Source organism: Loxodonta africana, chromosome 14 (assembly GCF_030014295.1).
Source record: "Loxodonta africana isolate mLoxAfr1 chromosome 14, mLoxAfr1.hap2, whole genome shotgun sequence".
In the NCBI taxonomy this organism is placed as follows: domain Eukaryota; kingdom Metazoa; phylum Chordata; class Mammalia; order Proboscidea; family Elephantidae; genus Loxodonta; species Loxodonta africana.
Window position 1 is genome coordinate 62,966,591 of NC_087355.1, and position 24,972 is coordinate 62,991,562.

General features: G+C 36.2%; 1 protein-coding gene across 3 annotated transcripts in view; it reads right to left on the reverse strand.

The window, feature by feature from the left end:
* Positions 1 to 24,972, reverse strand: part of CSMD3 (CUB and Sushi multiple domains 3) — a 1,388,861-nt gene that overhangs the window by 627,294 nt on the left and 736,595 nt on the right. For all 3 annotated transcript variants that reach the window (XM_064268007.1, XM_003408442.3, XM_003408441.3), the window contains one exon: positions 13,081 to 13,193. In XM_064268007.1, coding sequence (XP_064124077.1) covers positions 13,081 to 13,193 — 113 coding nt within the window. The remainder of the gene's footprint in view (positions 1 to 13,080; positions 13,194 to 24,972) is intronic.

The window sequence follows — 24,972 nt, forward strand, 5'->3', positions numbered from 1 at the left end:
CTCATAAACACCAACTCAGCCTTCGGGTCTCAGTCCGAGTTCACCTCCTCAGGAAAACTTTCTTCGAAATCCATGTTATGTATGTTGTCACATTCTCCAAAAAGCACATTCTGCTTTTCATTCTTGATATGCATCACACTTAAAATTATTTGTTTACTGTCAGTCTTTGTTCCACTGGACTGAAACCAGGAACCAAGACTCTCTTATTTTTTGTTATATGCCCTTCCTATCTACAATGCTTGCCACATAGTCTAAATCCAAAAAGTATGTTAAAATTGATATTACTTTGAATATTCTACTGTCATTCATTCTAATTCTGGAGGTGTAGAAACACAGGGTCTAATTCTCACAGCAGGTTGGGATAAACAATGTTAAATTGGAAATTTTAGGAGCAGTAAATTTCTGAACCACCACTTATCTGTCAGTTTGTCATACTGAAGTTTGCTGTACCTTGAAATTGTTGAGGATTTCATTTTACTTGGATTCACAACCAACGGCCATGGAAGCAGCAGTCAGGGAATCAAATGATATATGGCCTTGGGCAAATCTGCTGCAAAAGATCTCTTTAAAGTGTTAAAAAGCAAAGATGTCACCTTGAAGACTAAGGTGCGCCTGACACAAGCCATGGTATTTTCAATCACCTCATACGCATGTGAAAGCTGGACAATGAATTAGGAAGACCGAAAAAGAACTGATGTCTTTGAATTACGGTATTGGAGAAAAATGTTGACTCTACCATGGTCTACCAGGAGAGCGAACAAATTTGTCTTGGAAGAATTACAACCAGCATGCTCCTTAGAAATGAGGATAGCGAGACTCTGTCTTATGTACTTTGGACATGGTATCAAAGAGGGACCAGGTCTTGGACAAGGACATAGTGCTTGGTAAAAGAAGAGGGTCAATGAAACTGAGAAAGACCCTCTATGAGATGAACTGACACAGTGGCTACAACAATGGTCTTAAGCACAGCAACAATTGTAAGGATGGCACAGCGTGGCTATGAGTGAGTCAAAACCAACTTGACAGCAGATCACAGCAATAGTTTTCTGAAGGAACTTGTTGTATTGAATGCAAATTAATAATACAATAATAAAAAACATACTCCAATAAAGATGAAGAACGGAAGAATAAATCTCACTCAGATGTAAAAGTTCTCATGAGTCATAGTTAAAAGCCCTCTTTATTCCGAGGTAGATTGAAACATTATCATAAGGGTCCCACCCAAAATATTACATGTGACTTTGTAATTTTTCCTAGGCAACAGCAGCCAATTTTGTCCAGACTACAAGATTACAACACAGAAAATGAAAAAAATATGAAGAGAAGAGATATCTCAAAAAGTCACAATGGTGGGAAAACCCAAAGAGGCCTACCAGCTCATTGCTAACAGACCACTATCATATAGTAAGGTTTTAAATATACAGAAAATTTTGAGGGAAAGATTTATCTCTGAACTCATGCAAAGAACGTCCCACTGAAGGTACCTCAGTATACTACGATGAATGAATATTGAGTGTAATATTCTTGGAAAGTATAATAACCCAGCCCAGTGCCATCAAGGAATGAACATATCAATATTTAATATATTGAATCTGTTAGGAGAATGTTAGCACTCAAAGGAAATACAGAGACTATTTGTTCCAAGCTCTTTATTTTAAAGATAAGGAATTTGTTTTTATAACCCAACCCAGTGCCCAGTACTATCGAGTCAATTCCAACTCATAGCGACCCTATAGGACAGAGAACTGCCCCATAGAGTATTGTTCTTAGAGTAAATATTAAATCAGTGATTCACATGGCACACCCAGAGGAAAACAGTTATTTACATAAATGAATTTGGACTCCAATCTCATTATACAAACACGAAAATATATCTCTTATAATATTCTAATACCGTTTTCTTATTGGTGGTGTTGTTAGTTGCCATTGATGTTATGGCAAAACTATGTTAGTATATGGAAAATAATTTAGTTTCTGAGAAATTTAGTTATTTAAATTTTATTTTCAATATAATTAAACATTGTTTTTATTATTGATAAAGTACTATTTTAAGAGAATATCAAATCATCATTAAGTATGTCCTACAGATGAATTTAATCTTAAATTGAATTTCTCTTGAGTTAACGGACAGGATATGGGGAAATAGGAAATGTTCGTAAAAAAGAAAACAATGATATGCCTTATTTAATTTTATTTCATTAATTTGATTTTATAGCTAAGAACTAAGAAATACATGGGAAGATGTGGGGGATTCATACATTTTCAAAGACATCTTGGAAGACTTATTATTATTCATTATGCATATTCAAAAATAAATACATTTAAGAATCATTTTTTAATAATAATTCTTAAATATTTAAAGTTATTTTGGTTTCATGGCCATCTCATTAAACTCTTTTTTGGATTGCAGATTGATATATTTATTGATGGATAGTGCAGGATCTCAGTTTAAACATACTAATTAAAAGGACAAAAAAATATACATACAAATAACTCTCTTGCCAGAGATCATTTCTCCACTACACAAATCTTGCATGGTAAAGACAAAGTTTTTTTTTCTTTCTTTCTTTCTTAACTGTCTCTAATATGAAATATATCAGAGATAGATTTTGGAATTCTACATGTGGTAGGACTTCTTGAGAAATACTCCAATAAAAAGGTGGAAAAGTTCATATAAATGAAGCAAAGAACAACGTTTTGAGTTTCAATAAGAATGATTTCCTCACCAGAGGAAGTCAGGTATGTCTTAGGCATGTACCACCAAGATTAAGAGACAAGTGATGATTATAATGTTTTTTTCAGTTTTAAATACCTTGCATAAGCCTAGAAATGTTTTACTTTAAAAAATGGAAAAATGAATGCAATTTTTCAGTGCTTCATTTGTTGCTTGGGTATAAATTTACCCTATTATAATGTCTATTATATCTCTGGCACTCTTGTTTTTAATAGATTCTTTTTCTCCAAGAAAGAGAAAAACCTAAGAGAGTACAACCACTTCAACATTTAAAATATAAATACTGTGACTATATTATTCTATTCTATTTAATCTTTTTGAAGAAAATATTATTCTTGCCTTCTTAACTGACAAAAATTGTTAAAAGATTCTGTTCATACTCTTCCTTCAAATTAATTATATCATTAAAAATAATATCGATTAAAATCAGTGTTCACGTTTGAAACATTAATTGGCAATATTAATGATATGCCTTACTTAATTTTATTACACAGTTGATGACATTTACTGCTCATATTTAAAGTGCACAATTTGATAAATTTTCACTATGTGTATGCCCATGAAACCATCACCACAACCATATAATGAACATTCTCTCTGTGTAATCACATAATCATCACTCCCTCCATCCTAGTGCTCAGGCAGCCACTCATCTGACACTGTGGATCTTAGCTTCAGTTTGCATTTTCTGGAATTTTTATAAATAGATTCATACAGCATGTACTCTTTTTCTGGTTTCTTTCACTTAGCACAATGGTTTTTATTTTTATCCACGTTGTTGCATGTATTAGTACTTTTTTATTGATGCACAATATTGCATGATGTAGACACATCATATTTTTTTTATAAACTCACCTACTGATTCAAAGGGTTTTCACTGGCTACTTTTTTTCAGAAGAAGACTTCCAGGTCCTTCTTCCTATTCTGTTTTAGTCTGGAAGCTCCACTGAAACCTGTCCACTGTGGGTAACTCTGCTGGTATTTGAACTGTTAGCATATTGTCGTTATTGCTGTTAGGTGCCATTGAGCCAGTTTCGACTCACAGCCACCCTATGCACAACAGAATGAAACACTGCCCTAGCCTGGGCCGTCCCCACAATCACTGTTTTTCTCGAGCCCATTGTTGCAGCCACTGGGTCAATCCACCTCGTTGAGGGTCTTCCTCTTTTCCGCTGAGCCTGTACTTTACCAAGCGTGATGTCCTTCTCCAGGGACTGATCCCTCCTGACAACATGTCCAAAGTATGTAAGACGCAGTCTTGCCATCCTTGCTTCTAAGGAGCATTCTGGTTGTACTTCTTTCAAGACAGATTTGTTCATTCTTTTGGCAGTCCGTGGTACATTCAATATTCTTCACCGAAACCACAATTCAAAGGCGTCAATTCTTCTTCGGTCTCCCTTATTCATTGTCCAGCTTTCACATGCTTATGATGTTACTGCAAATACTATGGCTTGGATCAGGTGCACGTTAGTCTTCAAGGTGACATTTTTGCTTTTCAACACTTTAAGGGGTCCTTTGTAGCAGATTTGCCCAGCACAAAGCATATTTTGATTTCTTGACTTGCTGCTTCCATGGGTGTTGATTGTGGATCCAAGTAAAATGAAATCCTTGACAACTTCAATCTTTTCTCTGTTTATCATGTTGTTGCTTATTGGTCCAGTTATGAGGATTTTTGTTTTCTGTTGAGGTGTAATCCATACTGAAGGCTATGGTCTTTGATCTTCATCAGTAAGTGCTTCAAGTCCTCTTCACTTTCAGCAAGCAAGCTTGTATCAAGTGCATAATGCAGGTTGTTAATGAGTCTTCCTCCAAGCGTGATGCCCTGTTCTTCGTATAGTCAGCTTCTCAGATTATTTGCTCAGCATACAGATTAAATAAGTATGGTGAAAGGATACAACCCCGAAGCACACCATTCCTGACTTTAAACCAATCAGTATCCCCTTGCTCTGTCCGAACAACTGCCTCTTGATCTATATACAGGTTCCTCATGAGCACAATTAAGTGTTCTGGAATTCCCATTCTTCACAAAATTATCCATAATTTGTTATGATCCACACAGTTGAATGCCCTTGCATAGTCAATAAAACACAGATAAACATCCTTCTGGTATTCTCTGCTTTCAGCCAGGATACATCTGACATCAACAATGATATCCCTGGTTCCACGTCCTCTTCTGAATCTGGCCTGAATTTCTTGCAGTTCCCTGTTGATATGCTGCTGCAGGTGCTTTTGAATGATCTTCAGCAAAATTTTGCTTGTGTGTGATATTAATGACTAATAATTTCTGCATTCGGTTGGATCACCTTTCCTGGGAATAGGCAGAAATATGGATCTCTTCCAGTCAGTTGGCCAGGAAGCTGTCTTCCATATTTCTTGACATAGAAGGGTGAGAACCTCCAGTGCTGCATTCGCTTGTTGAAATATCTCAATTGATATTCCATCAGTTCCTGGAGACTTGCTTTTTGCCGATGCCTTCAGTGCAGCTTGGACTTCTTCCTTCAGTACCATCAGTTCCTGATCATATGCCACCTCTCAAAATGGTTGAATGTCAAACAATTCTTTTTGGTATAATGACTCTGTGTATTCCTTCCATCTTCTTTCGATGCTTCCTGCATCATTTAATATTTTCTCCAGAGAATCCTCCACTATCCAGATCAAGGCTTGAATTCTTCCTTCAGTTCTTTCAGCTTGAGAAATGCCGAGTGTGTTCTTCCCTTTTGGTTTTGTATCGCCAGCTCTTTGCCCATGTTTTTATAATACTTTACTTTGTCTTCTCAAGCCACCCTTTGGAATCTTCTGTTCAGTTTTCACTTCATCATTTCTTCCTTTTGCTTTAGCTGCTTGACATTTGAAAGCAAGTTTCAGAGTCTCCTCTGACATCCATCTTGGTCTTTTCTTTCTTTCCTGTCTTTTCAATGACCTCTTGCTTTCTTATAAATGAAGAACTGGTGGCATAGCTTCCAGCATCACCGAAACATGCAAGCCACCACAGTACAACAAACTGACAGATGCATGGGGAATGTTATCTGTGATTTATCGACTGTGAAAAGCCATTCGACTGTATGGATCATAACAAATTATGGATAACATTGTGGAAAAAAATGGAGGCCTGGTGGCACAGTAGTTAAGAGTTTGGCTGCTAACCAAAGGTCAACAGTTCAAGTCCATCAGCTGCTCCTTGGAAACCCTATGCGGCAGTTTTCCTCTGTCCTATAGGATCTCTGTGAGTCAGAATCAACTCAACAGCAACAGGTTTATTGTGAAAAATGGTTAATCCAGAACACTTCACCATGCACATGAGGAACCTGTACACAGATCAAGAGGCACTTGTTAGAATAGAACGAGGGGTATATTGTGTGGTTTAAAATCAGGAAAGGTGTGCATCAGGGTTGTATCCTTCACCTTACTTATTCAATCTGTATGCTGAGCAAATAATCCGAGAAGCTGGACTATGTAAAGAAGAAAAGGGAATGGGGATAAGAGGAAAACTCATATGCAGATGACACAACCTTGCTTGCTGAAAGTGAAAAGGACTTGAAACACTTTCTGATGAAGATCAAAGACTACAGTCTTCAGTATAGATTACCCCTCGACATTGAAAAAAAAAAAAAAAAAAAAAAAACCTCATAATTGGACCTATAAGCAATATTGTGATAAACGGAAAAAAGATTGAAATTGTCAAGGATTTTATTTTACTTGGATCCAGAATTAACACCCATGGAAGCAGCAGTCAATTAATCAAATGATGCATTGAATTGTGCAAATGTGCTGCAAAAGATCTCTTTAAAGTGTTAAAAACCAAAGATGTCACCTTAAGGACTAAGGTGCACCTGACCCAAGACATGGAGTTTTCAATTGCCTCATATGCATGCAAAAGCTCCACAATGAATTAAAAAAAAAAAAAATCTGTTGCTGTCAAGTCAATTTTGACTCATAATGACCCTACAGGACAGATTAGAACTGCACCTTAGGGTTTGCAAGGATTGCCTGGTGGATTTGAACTGCCAGACTCTTTGTTAGTACACCTAGCTCTTAACCAGTATGCCACCAGGGTTTCCAGACAATGAATAAGGAAGACCAAAGAAGAACTGATGCCTTGGAATTATGGCGTTGAGGATGCATACTGGATATACCAGAAGAACAAAAAAATCAGTCTTGGAATAATTACAGCTAGAATGCTGTTTAGAAGGAAAGATGGCGAGACTCTGTCTCATGCACTTTGGACACATTTTTAGGAGGGACCAGTCCCTGGAGAAGGACATTATGCTTGTCAAAGTGGACCATCAGTGAAAAAGAGAGAGACCTTCAACAACATGGACTGACACAGTGGCTACAATGGGCTCAAGCATGACAACAATTGTGAGGACAGTACAGGACCAGGCAGTGTTTTTTTCTGTTGTACATAATGACTGGACGGCAACTAATAACAAGAACATTGATGGACATGTTAAAATATCATTAAAAGCTACCTGAAAAGTGTTCTAATCCATCTTGAAAAACACTGTTAGATGAGTTAAAAAAAAATGACGCCATCATTAAATAAGCGCTTTTTCTTTTTTTTTTTTTTAAAGAAAGCTATGTTTTTAAATTAAATTTAGGTCAAACACTTGTAAATACTTAGCTGTTTAATCTTCAGATCTTTGCTTTCAGTCCATGTTATCTATGGCATATGTCCTAATTACTAAATGAAAGACTTGAATTTGGTCAAATAATGGACTTTCTATTTCATAGCCTTAAATGATGAAAATGGTCTTTTTGAGCTTACATTAAACCATAAAAATTGTTTCTAAATAGTTCAAGAAAAGTATCATATTTCATGAAGTTGTTCCATTTCAAAATGTTAGCTCATCCCATAAAAGCATATGGCTTCATCAAAATTTTAAAGTTTAGTCATGTAATTTAGTTGAGAGCTATCTCAAAATTTAAATGTCTAAATAAATTTAACCTTAAGCTAAGATTTATGGGAATAATATAAAGTTTCTTAAAGGTGGTAGTCTAAAAAGACAGAATTCAGAGTCAGAATTTAGTTCTGCCACTTACTATCATGTGATTTTGAACAAATTACCTAATCCATTGTGTCTCAATTACCTCATCTCAGTAATGGGGATAATAAGGTTACCTACCTCATACTGTTGTTCTGATGACTGAATGAGACAACACATGTGCCTACAAAAGTACACGGTACCAATAACCACTCAATATGTGTTTTATTATGGCTACATTGCTGAGGATGCAAACTGTCACAAAACTGAAAGTTAATCAAATCAGTATAACATCAGATTTCTAAAAAGGGAGAATAATTATGCCATGTTTTTAGAACACTATAAAGGCTAAAGATTTTTTTTTTTATGTGCGCCTGCCATAGACATTAAGCTCTCTTAATATTCTTCTTTAGGAATATCAAGTAACTGTGGAAATAAAAAAGTATAGATACCTTCTATTTGAAATCAGTTGATTTTTGTTGTGTGTGTGCACACACACGTTTACACTTTACTTTCATGGGTGCCTGATGAGACACTGGAACCTTGTAGTATAACTCAATCCTGTGGTGCTCTCATGCCTTTCTCACTGGTTAGCGTCTCAAGCTTTGCTCTAGGTTTTTAAATTTCTGTTTCCCAAAGCCCCTCAAAAATTTACCTAGAATATAAATTTGCATAATGAAAAGAACATGGAGTCATCTGATTTAATGCCGATTCCACCAATATTGTGTGCTTACTCATTGTGCTATGTACTGGGGATACAAGCAGTGAACGAAAACAGATCAAACTTCCTATCATCAAGATGCTTACATTCTAGTCAGTTGTGTCACCTGTAAAAATAAGCAATAATTTTCACCTCTTGGAGTTCTAATGAGATTTAATGAGTTGTTGTGTCCCATCGAGTTAATTCTGACCCATAATGACCCTAAATGACAGGGTAGAGCTGCCCCATAGGGTTTCCTACACTGTAATCTTTATGGTAGCAGACTGCCAGGTCCTTTCTCCTGCAAGAAACTGGTGAGTTCAAACCACAGACCTTTTCTTTAGCAGCTGAGCATTTAGCCACTGGCCACTAGGGCTCCTTATTTAATGAGTAAATGTAGGCAAAATAACTGGAATACAATGGCTTTTAGCAATTGCTAATTACCCCTTTCATGTTCCTTAGGCTTTCTAAGATGAAAATGAAAACATTCATAAAAAATAGTGCAGTGTTAATGGATGCTAATGTGTCTACTGGAAATAGCTATTTTCTCCTTTGCTTCCTTCCTGGTTAATACGCATTTGAAATAATGGCAATTAAAAAAAAAAAAAAAAAAACTAATGTCTCTAAGGGATATTGGGGCAAGATGAACAGCCAGGTTATTCTTCCTTTCCAGCAAGAACACCTAGTGCCACTTGTTGAATCACCAGGTGGGCAAACCCATTCCTTCACTCATTCCACCTCCATGACTAGGGATGACCATGATGTGTTACATCCGACATGGACACTAGTGGATTTATCAAGTAAGGAATATCATTAAATTTCTCAAGAGCTGGGTAGTATTTTACCCATTTTTGTATTGCATCAGCACACTGTCATGCACATAATAAACGCTGAATGAAAATTAATAAGAATAAAGAGTATTTTTTTGATTTGCAGCTTTTGTTTTGTTGTTGTTGCTGTTTGTATTTTAAGATAGGCAGTACACAAGCCATAACCCATCCCAGTACCGTCGAGTCGATTCCTACTCATAGGGACCCTACAGGACAGAGTAGAACTGCTCCCATAGAGTTTCCAAGGAGCGCCTGATAGATTCGAGCAGCCGACCCTTTGGTTAATAGCTGTAGCACTTAACCACTATGCCACCAGGGTTTCCACACAAACCATGGGGGGAGAGCAGGAGTGATAATTTCAAAGATAAGGTTGAAGCTCTAAAGATAATGGAAAACTAACCAGGCATTTATATACCATTTTATATTCACAGATAAATCTTTGGTGTCTCAGTCAATAGTATAGTGTCAGAACACTTGTTTTCAAACTATGTTATTTAGTACTTAGGGTTCTTCCTAGATTTGGAGGAAATGAGGAGCAATCTGACCAATTAGGGGCACTAAAGCTCTTTTCACTCTCATTCAACCAGAGCAGCCCGGCTATTATCTTTTTCTATTTGGGATTTTTAACCAGAGATTTGATTTGAAATCTTATTTTCTTTAAAATCAAGTTTCAAACACACTGTCTTAGGGAATTTAGCAAAACACAACTTAAAAATCAAAATATATCACAAAAATGGTCTAAATTACATATTTTAAATTTGAAAAAATTAAAGGTGAAAATATACACAATAAATATATATTCAATTTAGAGGGTATCTACATTTAATGCTATCTCCTGCAAAATCTAGGGTTGAACACTAAAAGCAGATGTCTTTAGATCAAATATGGAAAGGTTTTTAGCAGGTATTCCATTTAGAAGCAACACAGTACTTAACAGAGAGCTTGGTAATTATGGAAATTATTTTTAGTAGGCAAAGTTGCTGAAGCTATCTGCACATCAAAATTTGAAACTTCTCAAAATGAACCCAGCTTCAACTTTGAGCTGAGATTTTAAATTATGGAGAATGTAAAAACATGATTTTTATGGTAGGAAAAAGAAATCATGGTAAACTAAACTTTTGAAGACAACTTTACCTTATATTAAACAATATTATATAGGCCAAATCATTTGTTCGGCTTAAAAAAAACAAAAATCAAACCCATTGTCGACTGGATTCTAACTCATAGTGACCTTACAGAGTAGAACTGCCGCATAGAGTTTCCTGGGAACACCTGGTGGATTTGAACTGCTGACCTCATGGTTAGCAGATAGTACTTAACTAGTACACCACCAGGGTTTCTTTGTTCAGCTTAGCTGACTGACAGTTAATCCCCTATGATGACATAGCAGGCGGTTTGCTGAAAGAAACAAACACAACTAAGATATTTTCTGTCTGCTTATACAGTATATAGGTACTGGGGATTTATAAAGCAGAGGAAGTGGTCTTCTACAGGGGTAGAGGTAAGAAAGTCTTCACAGAAGAGGAAATACTTGAACTTTGTCTTTAAGGATGAGTGAGGATATGCTGAGTTAAAGTTAGTGTCAGAATCCAGGTATAATGAATTGAATGTCCAAAGAAGCAGAAGTGTGAACAGCCTGCTGGTTTCAGAGAATTAACGATAATTTGATGAACTTGGAGTGTAAGGAGAAAGACAAAAAAAAAAGGTAAAAAAATCTGGAAGATAAGATCTGTGGAGGTTTTGGACTTTATCTCTAAGCAATGGGGAGTCATGGAAACATTTTAAGCAGGAGTGTAACATAATCAATCACCTCTGTGATGCTGGGAGATCACCATTATCTGTGTGGAGGTTAGATTGGAAAAGGCGAGTTTGAAGCAAGGGAGAAGAATATAGTCTTATTCATTGACAATCTCCGGGGCTGGTTTCAAATTTCTCATCTCTGTGAATAGTTGTGTTTGCATAGTTGTGTATGCTTTATTCTCTGTCACTATATTGTTGTGATTATACTGAGACAGAGGTGGTATCTGGCTGTTCTTCCTACGTTCAGCAACTCATTCAGTACCTGGCACATAGACAGATCCTTAGGAAATATATTTTGAATTACTGATGTTGAAAAATGAGCAGAAAGAGAACAAAATAAAGTTAGTTGTGCTCCTTTACAATGTATTTTCAGCTCTTGAACTGCAGCAGGATGAGAGCTGAGTAAATACCTGTAGAACGCCCCTGCTGCTCCAACCTGTTCATGAGCTTTAATAACTGTTTCCCATTGAACCATTGTCATTAATGATTAATAGACTTTCTAAGGATAAAAGACTATAGATTTTCCAAAGGTAACCTTCAAACAGTAAAGAAAATAGTAAAACCAAGAGGAACATACGGATTAACCTAGCCATTTAGAGGGGGAAAAAAAAAATCAAGATGTAGATACTTCCAACATAATCCAAAAATTCTTTAAATTTTTTAACCTTTTTTTTTTTTTAACTGGGGAATAGATGTAGATTTTAAATGGAGGAATATATTCAAAACTATAATCAGGGTAAAGTTTTCTTTTTTTTCCTTAACTAAATTTATACAAATTTTCTGACCTAATTTTTTTTATTCAAATTAATATTAGGCACAAGTTTAGGCACAGGCTCACAAGACAGAAATTGCATGTCTCATCTCCCTGATAATATTATGCATTCATTTTCCATGTGTCCAGACACAAAGGCTTGGCAAGTCGGTGTTTGAAAGAGGAAAGTCTGATTAGAAATTATTATTATGCAAGTAAGAGAAATTTGCACTGTCATTGTTTAACTGATAAGATAGAGACTAATTATTTTTACCACAACGGTAATAAATTCAAGCAATGTAATGCTCTAATGGTTTCATTTACATTTTCAGTTTTTAAAGCATGGATTTCAGTTGAATTTATCAACATTTACATATTTTTTTACTTAGACTTCCAAATTTTCATTTGTAATACGCATGCTATGTATGTATATACATTGTGTCTATTTGACTTTAATCAACGTTATACATGTGTCCAAGATATTCATGAGTTGACGATGCCTACATCTCTCTCTTATGAATGTAACTGGAATAAAATATTTTGTTGTACACATGTAGTAAATCATTAATCTGTGTCACCACCAACACACGTTGTTGTTGTTATTGTGTGCCATTGAGTCGATTCTGACTCATAGCAACCCCGTGGGACAGAGTACAACTGCCCCAGAGGGCTTCCAAGGAGTGGCTGGTGGATTCATACTGCCTTTTGGTTGGCAGCGTGAGCTCTTAACCACTTCACCACCAGGGCTCCAACACCAAGATGGGCAGTACCAATTCAATAAATTTATGAGTCACAATTTACGTAGGCATTAATAATCTCAACATTAAGATCATGTATTTCATCTGACTCATTAATGGATTACAAAAAAAAAAATTGGTTCCCTGGAATTTTGGAGTAATTTAGTCCTTTACTGTTTTGTTTTTTTTTTAAGTATTTAATAATTAGTGTATTTTTTGTCAGTAAAATTGCGTAAAGTGTATATAATTGCATGGTCTATTCTGGGAAAGACAAGCAGTTCAGAGTGGCTGAAACACAGGGATAGTAGAGTGGACTGGGGGAGAAATAAGGTATGCAAAATAGACACATTTTAAAGAGAAAAATAGTTTTTTCTAAAGAAAAGTGAAATCAGCATTTGTAGTTAAAGAGGTGATTATTTAATAGGAATGTATTCTTGCTTGTGTTCTGAGAACTTTTATTTTGTAGATGCAATTAAACTTGAATTGGAAAGCATTCTCTGGTGGTATTAAGATAACATATTCCTCACAGTAGCAATTCATCATTACCTTTGTAGTTAACTTTGAAGCCAACAGATCCAACACTTTCGTCTGTTTGAAGGTGCAGCCACATCTGGTTACTCATGCTCACTATCAAGTCTGGCACAAAGCTTCCAGTTAACCTAACGGAAATGGAGAAAAAAGGGAGAAACGGGTTATCTAAAGACTCTCTGAGTGCAATTTATGAGACAGCTGTGCTTCTTAGTACTTTCTTGCTAAAAAACAAAACTGGCAGGTATACTTACAAGATATATGTTATTGCAACAACACAGAAAAGGTACACAACTTAATGATCAAGGCTTATTATAAACAAGTACTAGTTTATGTGTTTAACTAGGGCGAATCTTTCATATCCCTGAGGCAAGATTACTAAATTTTCTACCATCAGAGAATGGTAGGCTTCCTTTTAAACTGCAGAGAAAAAGATGATCTATAAAAATCCTTTTTTCTTTTTTAACACAGACAATGCATTTTGTTTAAACCTTTCAAGTTTCACAGAAGTTCATTGTAGATATGTTGTGAAAAACATCCAAATACTATGAAAAATAATAAAATAGGAAGGAGCAAAATTGAGCCCTTTATAATATTGATATAAGGCACATAAGCCTTATGATATAGTACCTACATTACAGGCTAGCTATGTCATATATAACTTTCACTCTGAATAGTTTATTTTAATTTCATGTGGCATTTCTGAATTTAGGCATTAATAAACTGTCATTCAGTCATGCTCAATTTTATAACACTAACAAGGGAAATTACTTCATGTTTCCTCTGTCATTCATAATACTGTAGTCATATATTCGAAACAAAGCCATGGGTCATATAAAGGAGGGATGAAAATGAGTAAATAAGATTGGGGGGAACAAGTCTATCAAGCATAGAAAGAGGAGAAAAAAAAAAGACTCGTTGCTGAGTAAGTATCCATATTGGTACCAGGGTTACCCATTCATATTGGTAGGGGATTCTAAATTATAGTAAATTGGTAAGTCTCTGAAAGAAGAAATTCCTAAGTGTCTTCCTATTTTATTATTAAAAGCATGAAGACTGCTAGAAAATTATACCAAAAGAGAAAGCATAAAGAGTCTGCTTATAATAAAAAGGGCACCCCAAGAGGTGATCTCCTAAAGGCTGTCTACAGTATAATTAGACCAGCAGAGGGCAGCACAAATGACTATGTCAGTGAAGTGACCATGGCAGCAAAATGGCCCTGTTCCATGGTCGGCCATCAACACTGTAAAAATATCTGCAGATTGCATTAGCAGTCCAGCTATGTCACCTGCGTCTAGTGTTGCAGAATTTATAGGACTCTATCACAAAGAAACTCAGTAAAATACTGTTTTAATTGTGGGATTATACATGATATTGGGAAACTCTGTGAGATATCAAGATGCTATATTACGGAACTTCAGATTATGCTAATTATCTTCCAGCCGAAATTTAAAATTATTAAACTATAAAACAAACACACATGCACATATACCATCTTTTGTAATGTGTGTGTCTACACACAGACACACTGTCTTTTAAAAAGGTGTTATGGTTAACGTTTGTGGCACGAGAACTTTCAATTTGGTGAATTAGTAGGTACCAATCTTTTGAGCTGAAGTACAAAACAGATTTGGGTTTCTCAGCAAGAGCAAAGCCTCCAGCTAGAGACATAACAGGAAGTGAAGTAAACCCATTATCACATGGACACAAGAGCAATAAATTTACAGGAAGTATGTCAGCTACATCATATCAAATACTTCAATAATTTATCTGAGAATGGATATTAAATTACATTTTATGAGAAGATTTGATTATTCATCTTTATAACATCCTCTTATAGCCTTCTTGAAGGAGCCCTGGTGGCACAGTGGTTAAGCTCTCCGCTGCTAAGCAAAACGTCAATGGTTTGAACCCACCAGTGGCTCCGCAGGAGAAAAGACTTTGGATTATGCCCCTGCCAAGATTACAGTTTAGAAAACCCTATGGGACAGTTTCACTTTGTCCTATAGGATTGCTACACGTCAGAATCTACTTGACAGCACACAAAAGCATCAACAATACCCATCTCAGTTCTGTACTGCTATGCTACCCTGAAACATCTAGCAGAGTATTTTGTTAGTTCATAAAGACCAGCTAACACATGCAGACTAAACTGTTACCTGACTGACATGTACCCCTACTACCTCTCATTCTACCTAGTTCCCAACTCTTTGCTGGTATAAGAGTAAATACAATTTTAAAAAATTAAATTAGAATTTTCCCTGGTGCCAAAAGGGAAATAACCACACATCTCCCACTACTGCTTCTCTTTAGCATTCTCTATAGAAATCTTGAAATTATAAATGATTCCTCTGCCTCTTTGAAATGTATGCAAAAAATATATATATATTTTTAAAGCTAAATAAGCCACCTGCCAGTTTTGTGTCCCAGGAATGTCTTTCTTAGAGCCTTGGAGCCATCTCCTTGAAATGTGAACATCAAGGAGAATGGCACGCTGTTTCCCAGTCTCTGTGGAAATTTATGCCTAGACACTTGGCTGCATGATATAACTTCCTCCTTGTCCTAAATATATAAGAAATTTTACTTTTCCTTTTCATAAGGACATTTAACATGGCTTGTATGTCCCTGGCTATAGAAAGGTGAGATTTCTTTTTCTCTTTGCAATCTCCTTCACAGATTACCTATAATAGGTATAAGAGTCTGGCTTAATGCTTATTCAATTATAAAATAATTTCATTCTTTTCTACATTTTGTGGAAAGGATTCACTGAGTTAGCTGGAGATTTTATTTTTAATTATATTTCCCCAACAGTTTGATGACAATGGGATAAAATACCACTTCCTTAATTGAGTGAACCAGGTGAAGGTCACAATAATCATGTAAGAGAACCTGAATTACAAAAATTCTCCAGTTTTAGTGCTCCATTCTTTTGGAATATTAGCTGGACAAACTATCCTCTCCAAGTTCAAACCTTTTTTATAAATCATGGGTAATTAGGGGTCTTCAAATTCTATCAGGATCACCATTAGCTTTGATGGTGGAAAACTACGGGAAGCCAGGAATATTGGTCTTTGCAGGTCTTCTTAAATGGGTCTGTCACATTTGGAATGAGTATACATATGAGAATCCAGTCTTCCAGTGGCCTGAGGATGGTTCCTTTAATGTGAATAAATCGATATATTTGAGAGAGTTCTTAGAAGATCCACTCCCAAGAAAATAAATTAGTGGTATTTATTGGATGAATATCAGCCTAAGAAGAAAGTTTAAAATAATTTCCATAGCCAGAGGAAAAACTGGGAAAAATGGAAAGGAAATGTAGGAATTAAAGGCACTTTCTCTCTCAAAGAATCCTCCTTCTCCTTTATCCTCTATCTTTGCTTCCTCTACTGATCCTGTCTCTTTATGTTTCCTGTCTTCAGATAAATTCCTGGGAAGACGGAGGCAGTGGTCTTTTAGGTAAGTGGTCCCCTTTGTTAGTGGATTTCCCTGAAAAGAGGGACAAGGGAACAACTTCTCGTAATAAATTGCCTGCCCCGTTTGCATGTCTCATGCCTTAGCACAGATTCCACCTCCAAGAGTACTGTATCATCCGTACGCCATGTATTTAGGGAAGCCAAAATTATAAAGAAATGCGATCAAGTAATATCTGAGAACTTGGATAAAAATCTGTGCTCCCACATGAAGGTGACAGGATGTAGGGTAGTTGCAGTAGCCACTTGAAAAAAAAAAAAAAAAAAAAAAACCGTGCCGTCGAGTCGATTGAGACTCATAGCGACCACTTGAAAGAATGCAAAATTAATAAATAAAAAGTGTTAGGCTGATAAATAAGAACATGGCGGGGGGCGGGGGGAAGAAGACAAAGAGCCATGCAATTCTGCAGTTTTTTTTATTGCAATGCAAGAAAAACCAGCTCTTCCTACACAACTACCAGTGAACCTGTTGCCCCTGAGAGGCTTCTCAGGCCCCCTGGGTAATACAAGTGCCTTTCTTGTCAGCTGATATTACTCTTTTAAAGGCTTATTTTCCCTGTGTTTCAGAAATTTGCAGAAGTCCTCAGTATTATGCTACCAGTTTATAGCTCCACGCATGAAGTTTGTATAGAATTCTGCAACCAAATACTTCATTTCTTTGGTGGATCAAGCATGTTGGGGACTGGAACACAACCCACTGCATCAAGGGGTAGCCGATTTTTCACCACCCTATACAACTATGGATGGCTTTGGAGACCCATAGGAAGAGGTTGCTCATATCCATCTGCTAAAAGTGAGCTGGGAGAAACTGCAGCAGTTTGCCCAGAAGACAAGTGAGTCTCGCCACACCCCCCTTTTTTCCCATCAAGAGTTTCTTGAGGATTTCTGAAAATTTACTGATGTGGATTTGGGCAGATCAAAATTGTTATTGATTCCATCTGCCTTTATCTTGACTTTCTTGCTAACTAACCATCTAAAGGCAAAAGGTGGTAGGATGCAACGACAGACAATTTCTAAAATCTTAGCAGAGAGAAAAATTTATATATATATATATATACACACACATATAAAACTACTCACATGTCCCATATGCTGTGACAGCCGTCTTACAAGTACATAAGACCCAGGCAATGGTAAAGACTCCCTTAATACACCTAAGTCTTACTTTTGGGAAACCAGAACATAACGTATCAGATGGAGAAAGTCATTTATTTTCATGTCATCCAGAATTATGAAAACTTTTACAGATTCCTATAAGATTAATCAAACTCTAAAATCACTCATTTATTAAAATTCAGGAATATATGGATTAAAATGATCTACAGTTTTACTGTTACCATTTCATTGTTAAAAATTAGAATTACTACTGTGGGCAAGCATGGTATCTCTCCCTTTTGTTGGGAGGCATATGAATTTGTATCTGAGACCAGGTTTTACGCCTGATTTAACTGAAACCTCTCCTAATCACCTGGGTTGGTAAGTGATTTTATTATTAATTATACTTTCCCAAACCTAGGTGTCACACTTAAAATCCTGTCCTTTCTCTTTGAATGCAGCCTCAATGGCTAATGCTTCTCAGTACCCCCCCTCAAAGGCTTTGAGGATAAGAGCTACATGCTTTGGACAACTTTGTATACAATCTGTATTCATGAGTGGTCAGTAAAGGGTGTTTTTGGGCCATGGGGGAGGGAGTCTTCAATCTTTCTCAAAAGTTAGTCTTCAAATAATTCCTATGCTTTTAACACATCTTTTTTAAACTATCACCTGTGAATTAAAAAAAAAAAAAAAAAACATTTAATACATATTTATTTATGGGCTGAATAACCCCAGTGTTCATAAATACAGTCTAATCCTACTTAGTTCCTCTGTGCTGGAATAAAAGAGCAAAAGCCCTAAATAAGTGCACTCAGGAATCTTTCTCAAGCACTGAAATAAAATATGAATAAAGAACAGGATCTATTGCATTTCTATTAGGCTCAATGCTTGATTTTCTTTATAGTCACTCCAGGTATATGAGTGCATCCATTAGAGATAATAATTGCAGTTCTATGTTCCAACATGTTTTTTCTTTCATATAAATACATAACTTTTGCTTTTTATGGAACTAAATTTAATACTCTTTCTTCTAACACAGTGCTATCAAGAGTGATTTATGTATTCATTTCACAGTACATGCAATCTAGGTTGATGATGGCTGGAAAATATTAGCTAAAAAATATCTGAAATGTCACCAGTAGTGTAACAGTTCAAAAAGTAGATTAAAAGCAGAAGATTAATATATAGTTTTCAAAATAAAAATATATAAAGGACTGTGAAATAGATGGAACAACATAAATGTTAGCTCATTTAGCCAACTAAGTAGTTAATATTTGTAGCTTTAACTTCACTTATAGACATAGCATCAAAGTTTTCATTAATTACCTACTTACAAAAGCATATTGTGTGTGAGTGTGTGTCATGATTTTTACCCTGAATTATGAACAGATTTCTATATCAACTTTTTTTTTTTTTTTTGTAAAGGTAGTTTGAAGGTGAAAATCTCAGCACGTACATCTTTGTATTCACCTATGGATACTTCATTTTTTATATATACTTAGCCCTCTGACAAGGTACCTTGGTTATAATAGACAGTATTATAGTATTGGGGGTGGGGAGGAAACCCAGTTTATTTGCATTCCTTTTCTATATATTTTCTCTATTTCTTCTTCTACAAACAGTATTGGAATGCCTACCATGGTCCAAATATTCCTAAATAAAAAAGGAAAAAACAACAGTCAGGTGGTCTTACAGAACTCTACAGCTCATGTCTTGTCCATGCTAATGTCTGCAAAGATACCTTTTCTGTTGATATGTCTCAGTAGGTTTGTCTTTTTGTCTTGGTGCAGAGATTTATTATTATTATTATTATGCTTATGTGTTAACAGCTATAAGTATATGACACTGTGGTAGGTATTTTCGGAAATCCAAGATGAGTAGAAGATGGTCCCTGCCCTTCAGAAACTTAAAACTATTGTATTATGATTGTGTTTGCGTGTCAGTTGATATCAGGGAGAAAGCTGAAGGGCAGTAAGAAGAGTTTTTTTGTTTTTTTTTTCTTATTTCAATAACTCTATTATAAGAAGTAAACAATTTTTCTGACTGATCAACTCTCTAAGCTCTTTTTACACCGAGGCAATCAATTTCTAAAAATATAACCTTGTTATTACATCAAGTATATTCTCTCTCTCTCTTTGTTATTAACCTATAGAGATTTTTTGGTATTTAGATTTTCATGATTAAGACAGGGAAGTACAAGACCAAAGCCAGGAAGGTATACTTATTTGGAGGTAGGAGAATTTGTTGAAGGCCAATATCATGTATAGTAATCTGATATCAACAAGAGTGGAACCTAGATTTTGAAAGAGTGAATTGTTGAGTAATAATAATAAGGAGGCAGAGCCAACATGGTGCCCTAGATAGACGTATCATGTCATCCCTCTGAAGCAAAGACTGGAAAAACTAAGTAAAATAGATACAAACTTCAATCCTGAAACCCTAATAATCAAATGAAGCAATAAAGAACTAGTTCAAACACCAAATGGAAGAAGAAACTGCAGAAAAACAGAGAATGAAGAGAGACACAGAATAGAGGTCCCCTATCAACTGACATGGCACAGTGTTGCCATCTTGGGGCACAGCCAGCAATGACCGCAGACAGGCAGTACAGGAATGCAACTTCACAGAGCTTCCAACAGGTGAGAGAGCACCCAGTAACTAGAGAAACATGTTTTCCCAACCCCTATCCTTTTGCCTAGTATGTCAGCTATACAGCTTCCCAATGGGCCATGCCACCCTGCCTTGGATAGAGAACTACTGGCCATCACCAGCCCGGAACTGCCCTATCTCCACCCATTGGCTCCTGCAGTGCCTCTTTTTTCCCTTTCTTCCTTTTCTTTCTCCCTCTCACCTAAAAAAAAAAAACAAAAAAAACTTTTTTTTAGTTTTTTCTCACCTAGCCTCATACATCCCCTCTACCCCTTCCTACCAAGCCATGCCACATGGCCGAGGGCAGAGAGCCACAGGCCCACTGTCACCCTGGGTCCACCCTAATCCCACCTGCTAGTTCCCATTGTGTAATTTTTTTTTTTTTTTAATTCTACTTTTTCTTTCTCTCTCCCACTTAGCCCAATATACCAACTCAATATACCCTTCCCTCCAGGCTATGCCTCACTAATGTAGAGAGACACCAACCTGGAGCCACCCTGGGACTGCTCCACCCCCACCCAACATATCCCACTATATTTTTTCTTCTCTTTCTTTCTCTCTCCCACCTAGCCCCATATGCCACCTTTCTCCCTTCCCACTGAGATACACTGCACCACCGTGACTAGAGAGGCACTGACCTGCTGCTTTCTACCATTCACCTAGCCTGGTACAGCACTTTCCCCCACATCTCATCATCCTTTAGATCTGCCCTGCCCCTACTCACTAGCTATCCCTTTTTTCCTTCTTTTTTCTTTCATTTATTCTCACTACCTATCCCCGTATGTCACCCCCCTTTTGCTGGCCCTCATCATGCTGCTATGACTAGAGCATCATGGCTCAGGGCCACCACTGCACCAGGCCTGCACAGACCCTCCCACTTGCCACTTGACCAGGTGCTGAACAGAGGGAAGCAAGACCATACCACTCCCCATCTGACACCACCAGCTGTGGTTTGTGGGCTGTGGTAAGGGGCTGTGGGCTGTGAATGCTCCCATGCCACTGGACCAACATCAGGAGGCAGACAAGCGCCCACACAGTCCAAGCTCACCAAGTGTGCAGTGAAGTGGGCTCACCCTGCCTGCTGCTACCCTCCTCACCTGGACAAGATGATGAGAGCTATTGTGCCCACAGAGGAGCAAGCAGTAAAACATGCCTGGTCTGCCCACCCTGACATATCAAAACAAAACAAAGAAGCAAGACAAAACAAAAACAGATAAACCTACAATCGATAAATAAATAAAATAATATTTACTGCCCTGGAGACAGTAAACAATAACAAAACATATTAAAAAAGCAGGACAAGATAGAAGCAGTAAGTGATCAAAATAAAGAGTCAGATGACCTTCTGGTAGAAGAAAAGGCAGTGGAACTACCTGATATCGAATTTGAAAAAACTAATATTTAGGGCTTTGCAAGAGATTAGGAAAAAGATCAAGGAAAACAGAAGAAAAAAAAAAGGGCAATGAAAAACAGACAAAATCAAGGAAAACACAGACAAAGCAATAGAAGAATTTGGGAAAATAATACAAGCACAAAATGACCAAAAAAAAAAAAAAGAGTAGAAATCATACAAAAACAGCGACTAGAAATCCAAAAGACAAACAATAAAATTTCAGAATTGGACAACTTAATAGATAGTTGTAGCAAATTCAAACAATAAAAGACAGAATCAGTGAGATTGAAGATAAATCCACAGATGTCGCTTTGAGGAAAAATCAGAGGAAAGAATGGTGAAAAGTGAAGAAAACCTAAGAATTATGCGGGTCATGATCAAGAGCAAAAATGTGTGTGATAGGAGTTCCAATAAAGGGGGAGAACATGGAAAACACAGAGAAGATTGTTGAAGATTTGCTGGCAGAAACCTTCCAAAATATCATGAAAGATGAAAAACTCACTATCCAATAAGCTCAATGAACTGCATATAGGATAGAATCCAAAAAAAAGTCACCGAAACATATAATCACACTTGCCAAAACCAAAGACAAAGAAAGAATCCTGAAAGCAACTCAAGAGAAACAAAAAGTCACTTACAAAGGTGAGACAATAAAACTAAGCTCTGGTTAGTTGGCAGAAACTACATAGGAAAGAAGGCAATGAATGACATAATAAAGCCTTGAAGGAAAAAAAAAAAAAAAACTGCAAACCATGAAAAATATATCCTACAAAACTCTCTTTTATATATGATGGCAAAATTAGGGCAATAAACTCATACCTGTCAATAATCGGAATGTAAATGGCTTAAATGAAAGCATAAAGAGGCAGAGAGTGGGAGAATGGGTAAAAAAAGTGTGGTCCATCAATATGCTGTATACAATAGACACACCTTAAACACAAAGACACAAATATATTAAAAATTAAAGGATGGAAAAAAATGTATCGAGTAAACAGTAAGTGAAAGGGCAGAAGTGGCAACACTAACTTCAGATAAAATAGACTTTAAGACAAAATCAACCATAAAGCACAAGAAAGGATATTATATAATGATTAAAGGAACATTCCGCCATGAAAACATAACGTTAATAAATACCTACACACCCAGTGACAGTCCTCCCAAATGCATAAAACAAACTATAACAGTACTTGTAAAAGAAATAGTTCCACAATAATAGTAGGAGACTTCAACACACCACTCTTTGTAAAGAACAGAACATCTAGAAAGAAACTCAGCAAAGACACAGAAGATCTAAAGGCCAAAATCAACCAACTTGACCTCATAGACATATAAAACACACCACCCAACAGCAACAAAATATACATTATTTTCCAATGCAAATGAACATTCACCAGAATAGTGTTCATTTTAGGCTACAAAGCAACTTTCAATAAAGTACAAAACATGGAAATAATAAAAAGCATTCTCTCTGATCACAACATCATAAAAGTAGAAATCATTAATAAGAAGATCAAGAAAAAAAAAATCAAATAAATGGAAACTGAATAACACCTTAGTTAAAAACAGCTAGGTAATAGAGGGAATTAAAAAAAAAAAAAATCTAGAATTAAATGAGAATGAAAACACATTTATCCCAAAACCTTTGGGACACAGCAAAGGCAGTGCTCAGAGGTCACTTTATAGCAAAAAAATGCATGCATCAATAAAGAAGAATGGACAAAATTAAAGCATTACCCCTGCAACTAGAACAAATAGAAAGGGAGAGCAAAGGAATTCTGTAGCCGTCAGAAGAAAGAAATAATAAAGATTAGAGAAGAAAAAAATGAAATAGAGAACACAAAAAAATAGAAGTCAGCAAGACCAAAAGTTTTTTCTTCGAAAAGATCAAAAAAAAAAAAAAAAATTGACAAACCATTGGCCAAATTGACAAAAGAAAAATAGGAGAGAAAGCAATAACCCATAGGAGAAACAGCCTGTGGGACATTATAACAGACTAAACTGAAATAAAAAAGATCATAACACAATCCTCTGAAAAACTGTACTCCAAAAAATTTGAGAACCTGGGCAAAATGGACAAATTCCTAGAAACACACTGCCTACCTAAACTAACACAAACTGAGATAGAAAATTTGAACAGACCCATAACAAAAGAAGAGATTGAAGAGGTAATTAAAAAAAAAAAAAAAAAAAAACCTTCCTACAACAAAAAAAAAGCCCTGGCCCAGAGACTTCACTGGAGAATTCTACCAAACATGTAGAGAACAGCTCACACCAGTGCTACTCAAACTATTTCAGAGCATATAAAAGGAAGAAATACTCCCAAATTCATCATATGAAGCCAGAATAACCCTGATACCAAAGTCATAAAAAGACACCAGAAAAAAGAAAATTACAGATGAGTATCTCTCATGAAATACAGATGCAAAAATTCTCAACAAAATTTTAGCCAATAGATTTCAACAACATATCAAAAAAATAATACACCATGACCAAATAGGATTCATACCAGGTATGCAAGGATGGTTCAACATTAGAAAATCAATCAACGTAATCCACCTATACATACAACAAAAGAAAAGAATCACATGAACATCTTGATGCACAACAGGCATTTGATAAAGTCAAACACCCATTCCTGATAAAAACTCTCAGTAAAATAGAAATAGAAGGGAAATTCCTCAACATAATAAAGGAAGCCCTGCTGACACAGTGGCTAAGAACTCAGCTGCTAACCAAAAAGTCAGCAATTTGAATCCACCAGCTGCTCCTTGGGAATTCTATGTGGCAGTTTTACTCTGTCCTGTAGAGTCACTATGAGTTGGAATCAACCCGATGGCAACAGGTTTGGTTTTTTTGTGTACAAAACCAGCAGCCAACATCACTGCCAAAGGAGAGAGGCTTAAAGCATTCCCTGAGAATGGGAACAAGACAAAGATGGCCTTTATCACCACTCCTATTTAACACTGTGCTAGAAGTCCTTGCTAGAGCAATAAGGCAAGAAAAAGAAATAAAAGACATCCAAATTGGAAGTAAAGAAGTAAAACTATCCCATTTGCACATTATATGATCCCATACTTTTTTTTTTATATATACATAGAGAACCCCAAAAATTCCGCAAGAAAATTACTGAAACTAAAAGAAAGATTCAGCAGACTAGTAGGATAGAAGAATAGCATACACAAATCAGTGGGATTCCTATACACCAATAAAGACAGCTTCAAAAAAGAAATCAGGAAAGGAATACCATTTAAAATAGCCCCTAAAAATATAAAAAACTTAAGAATAAATCTAACCAGGACATAA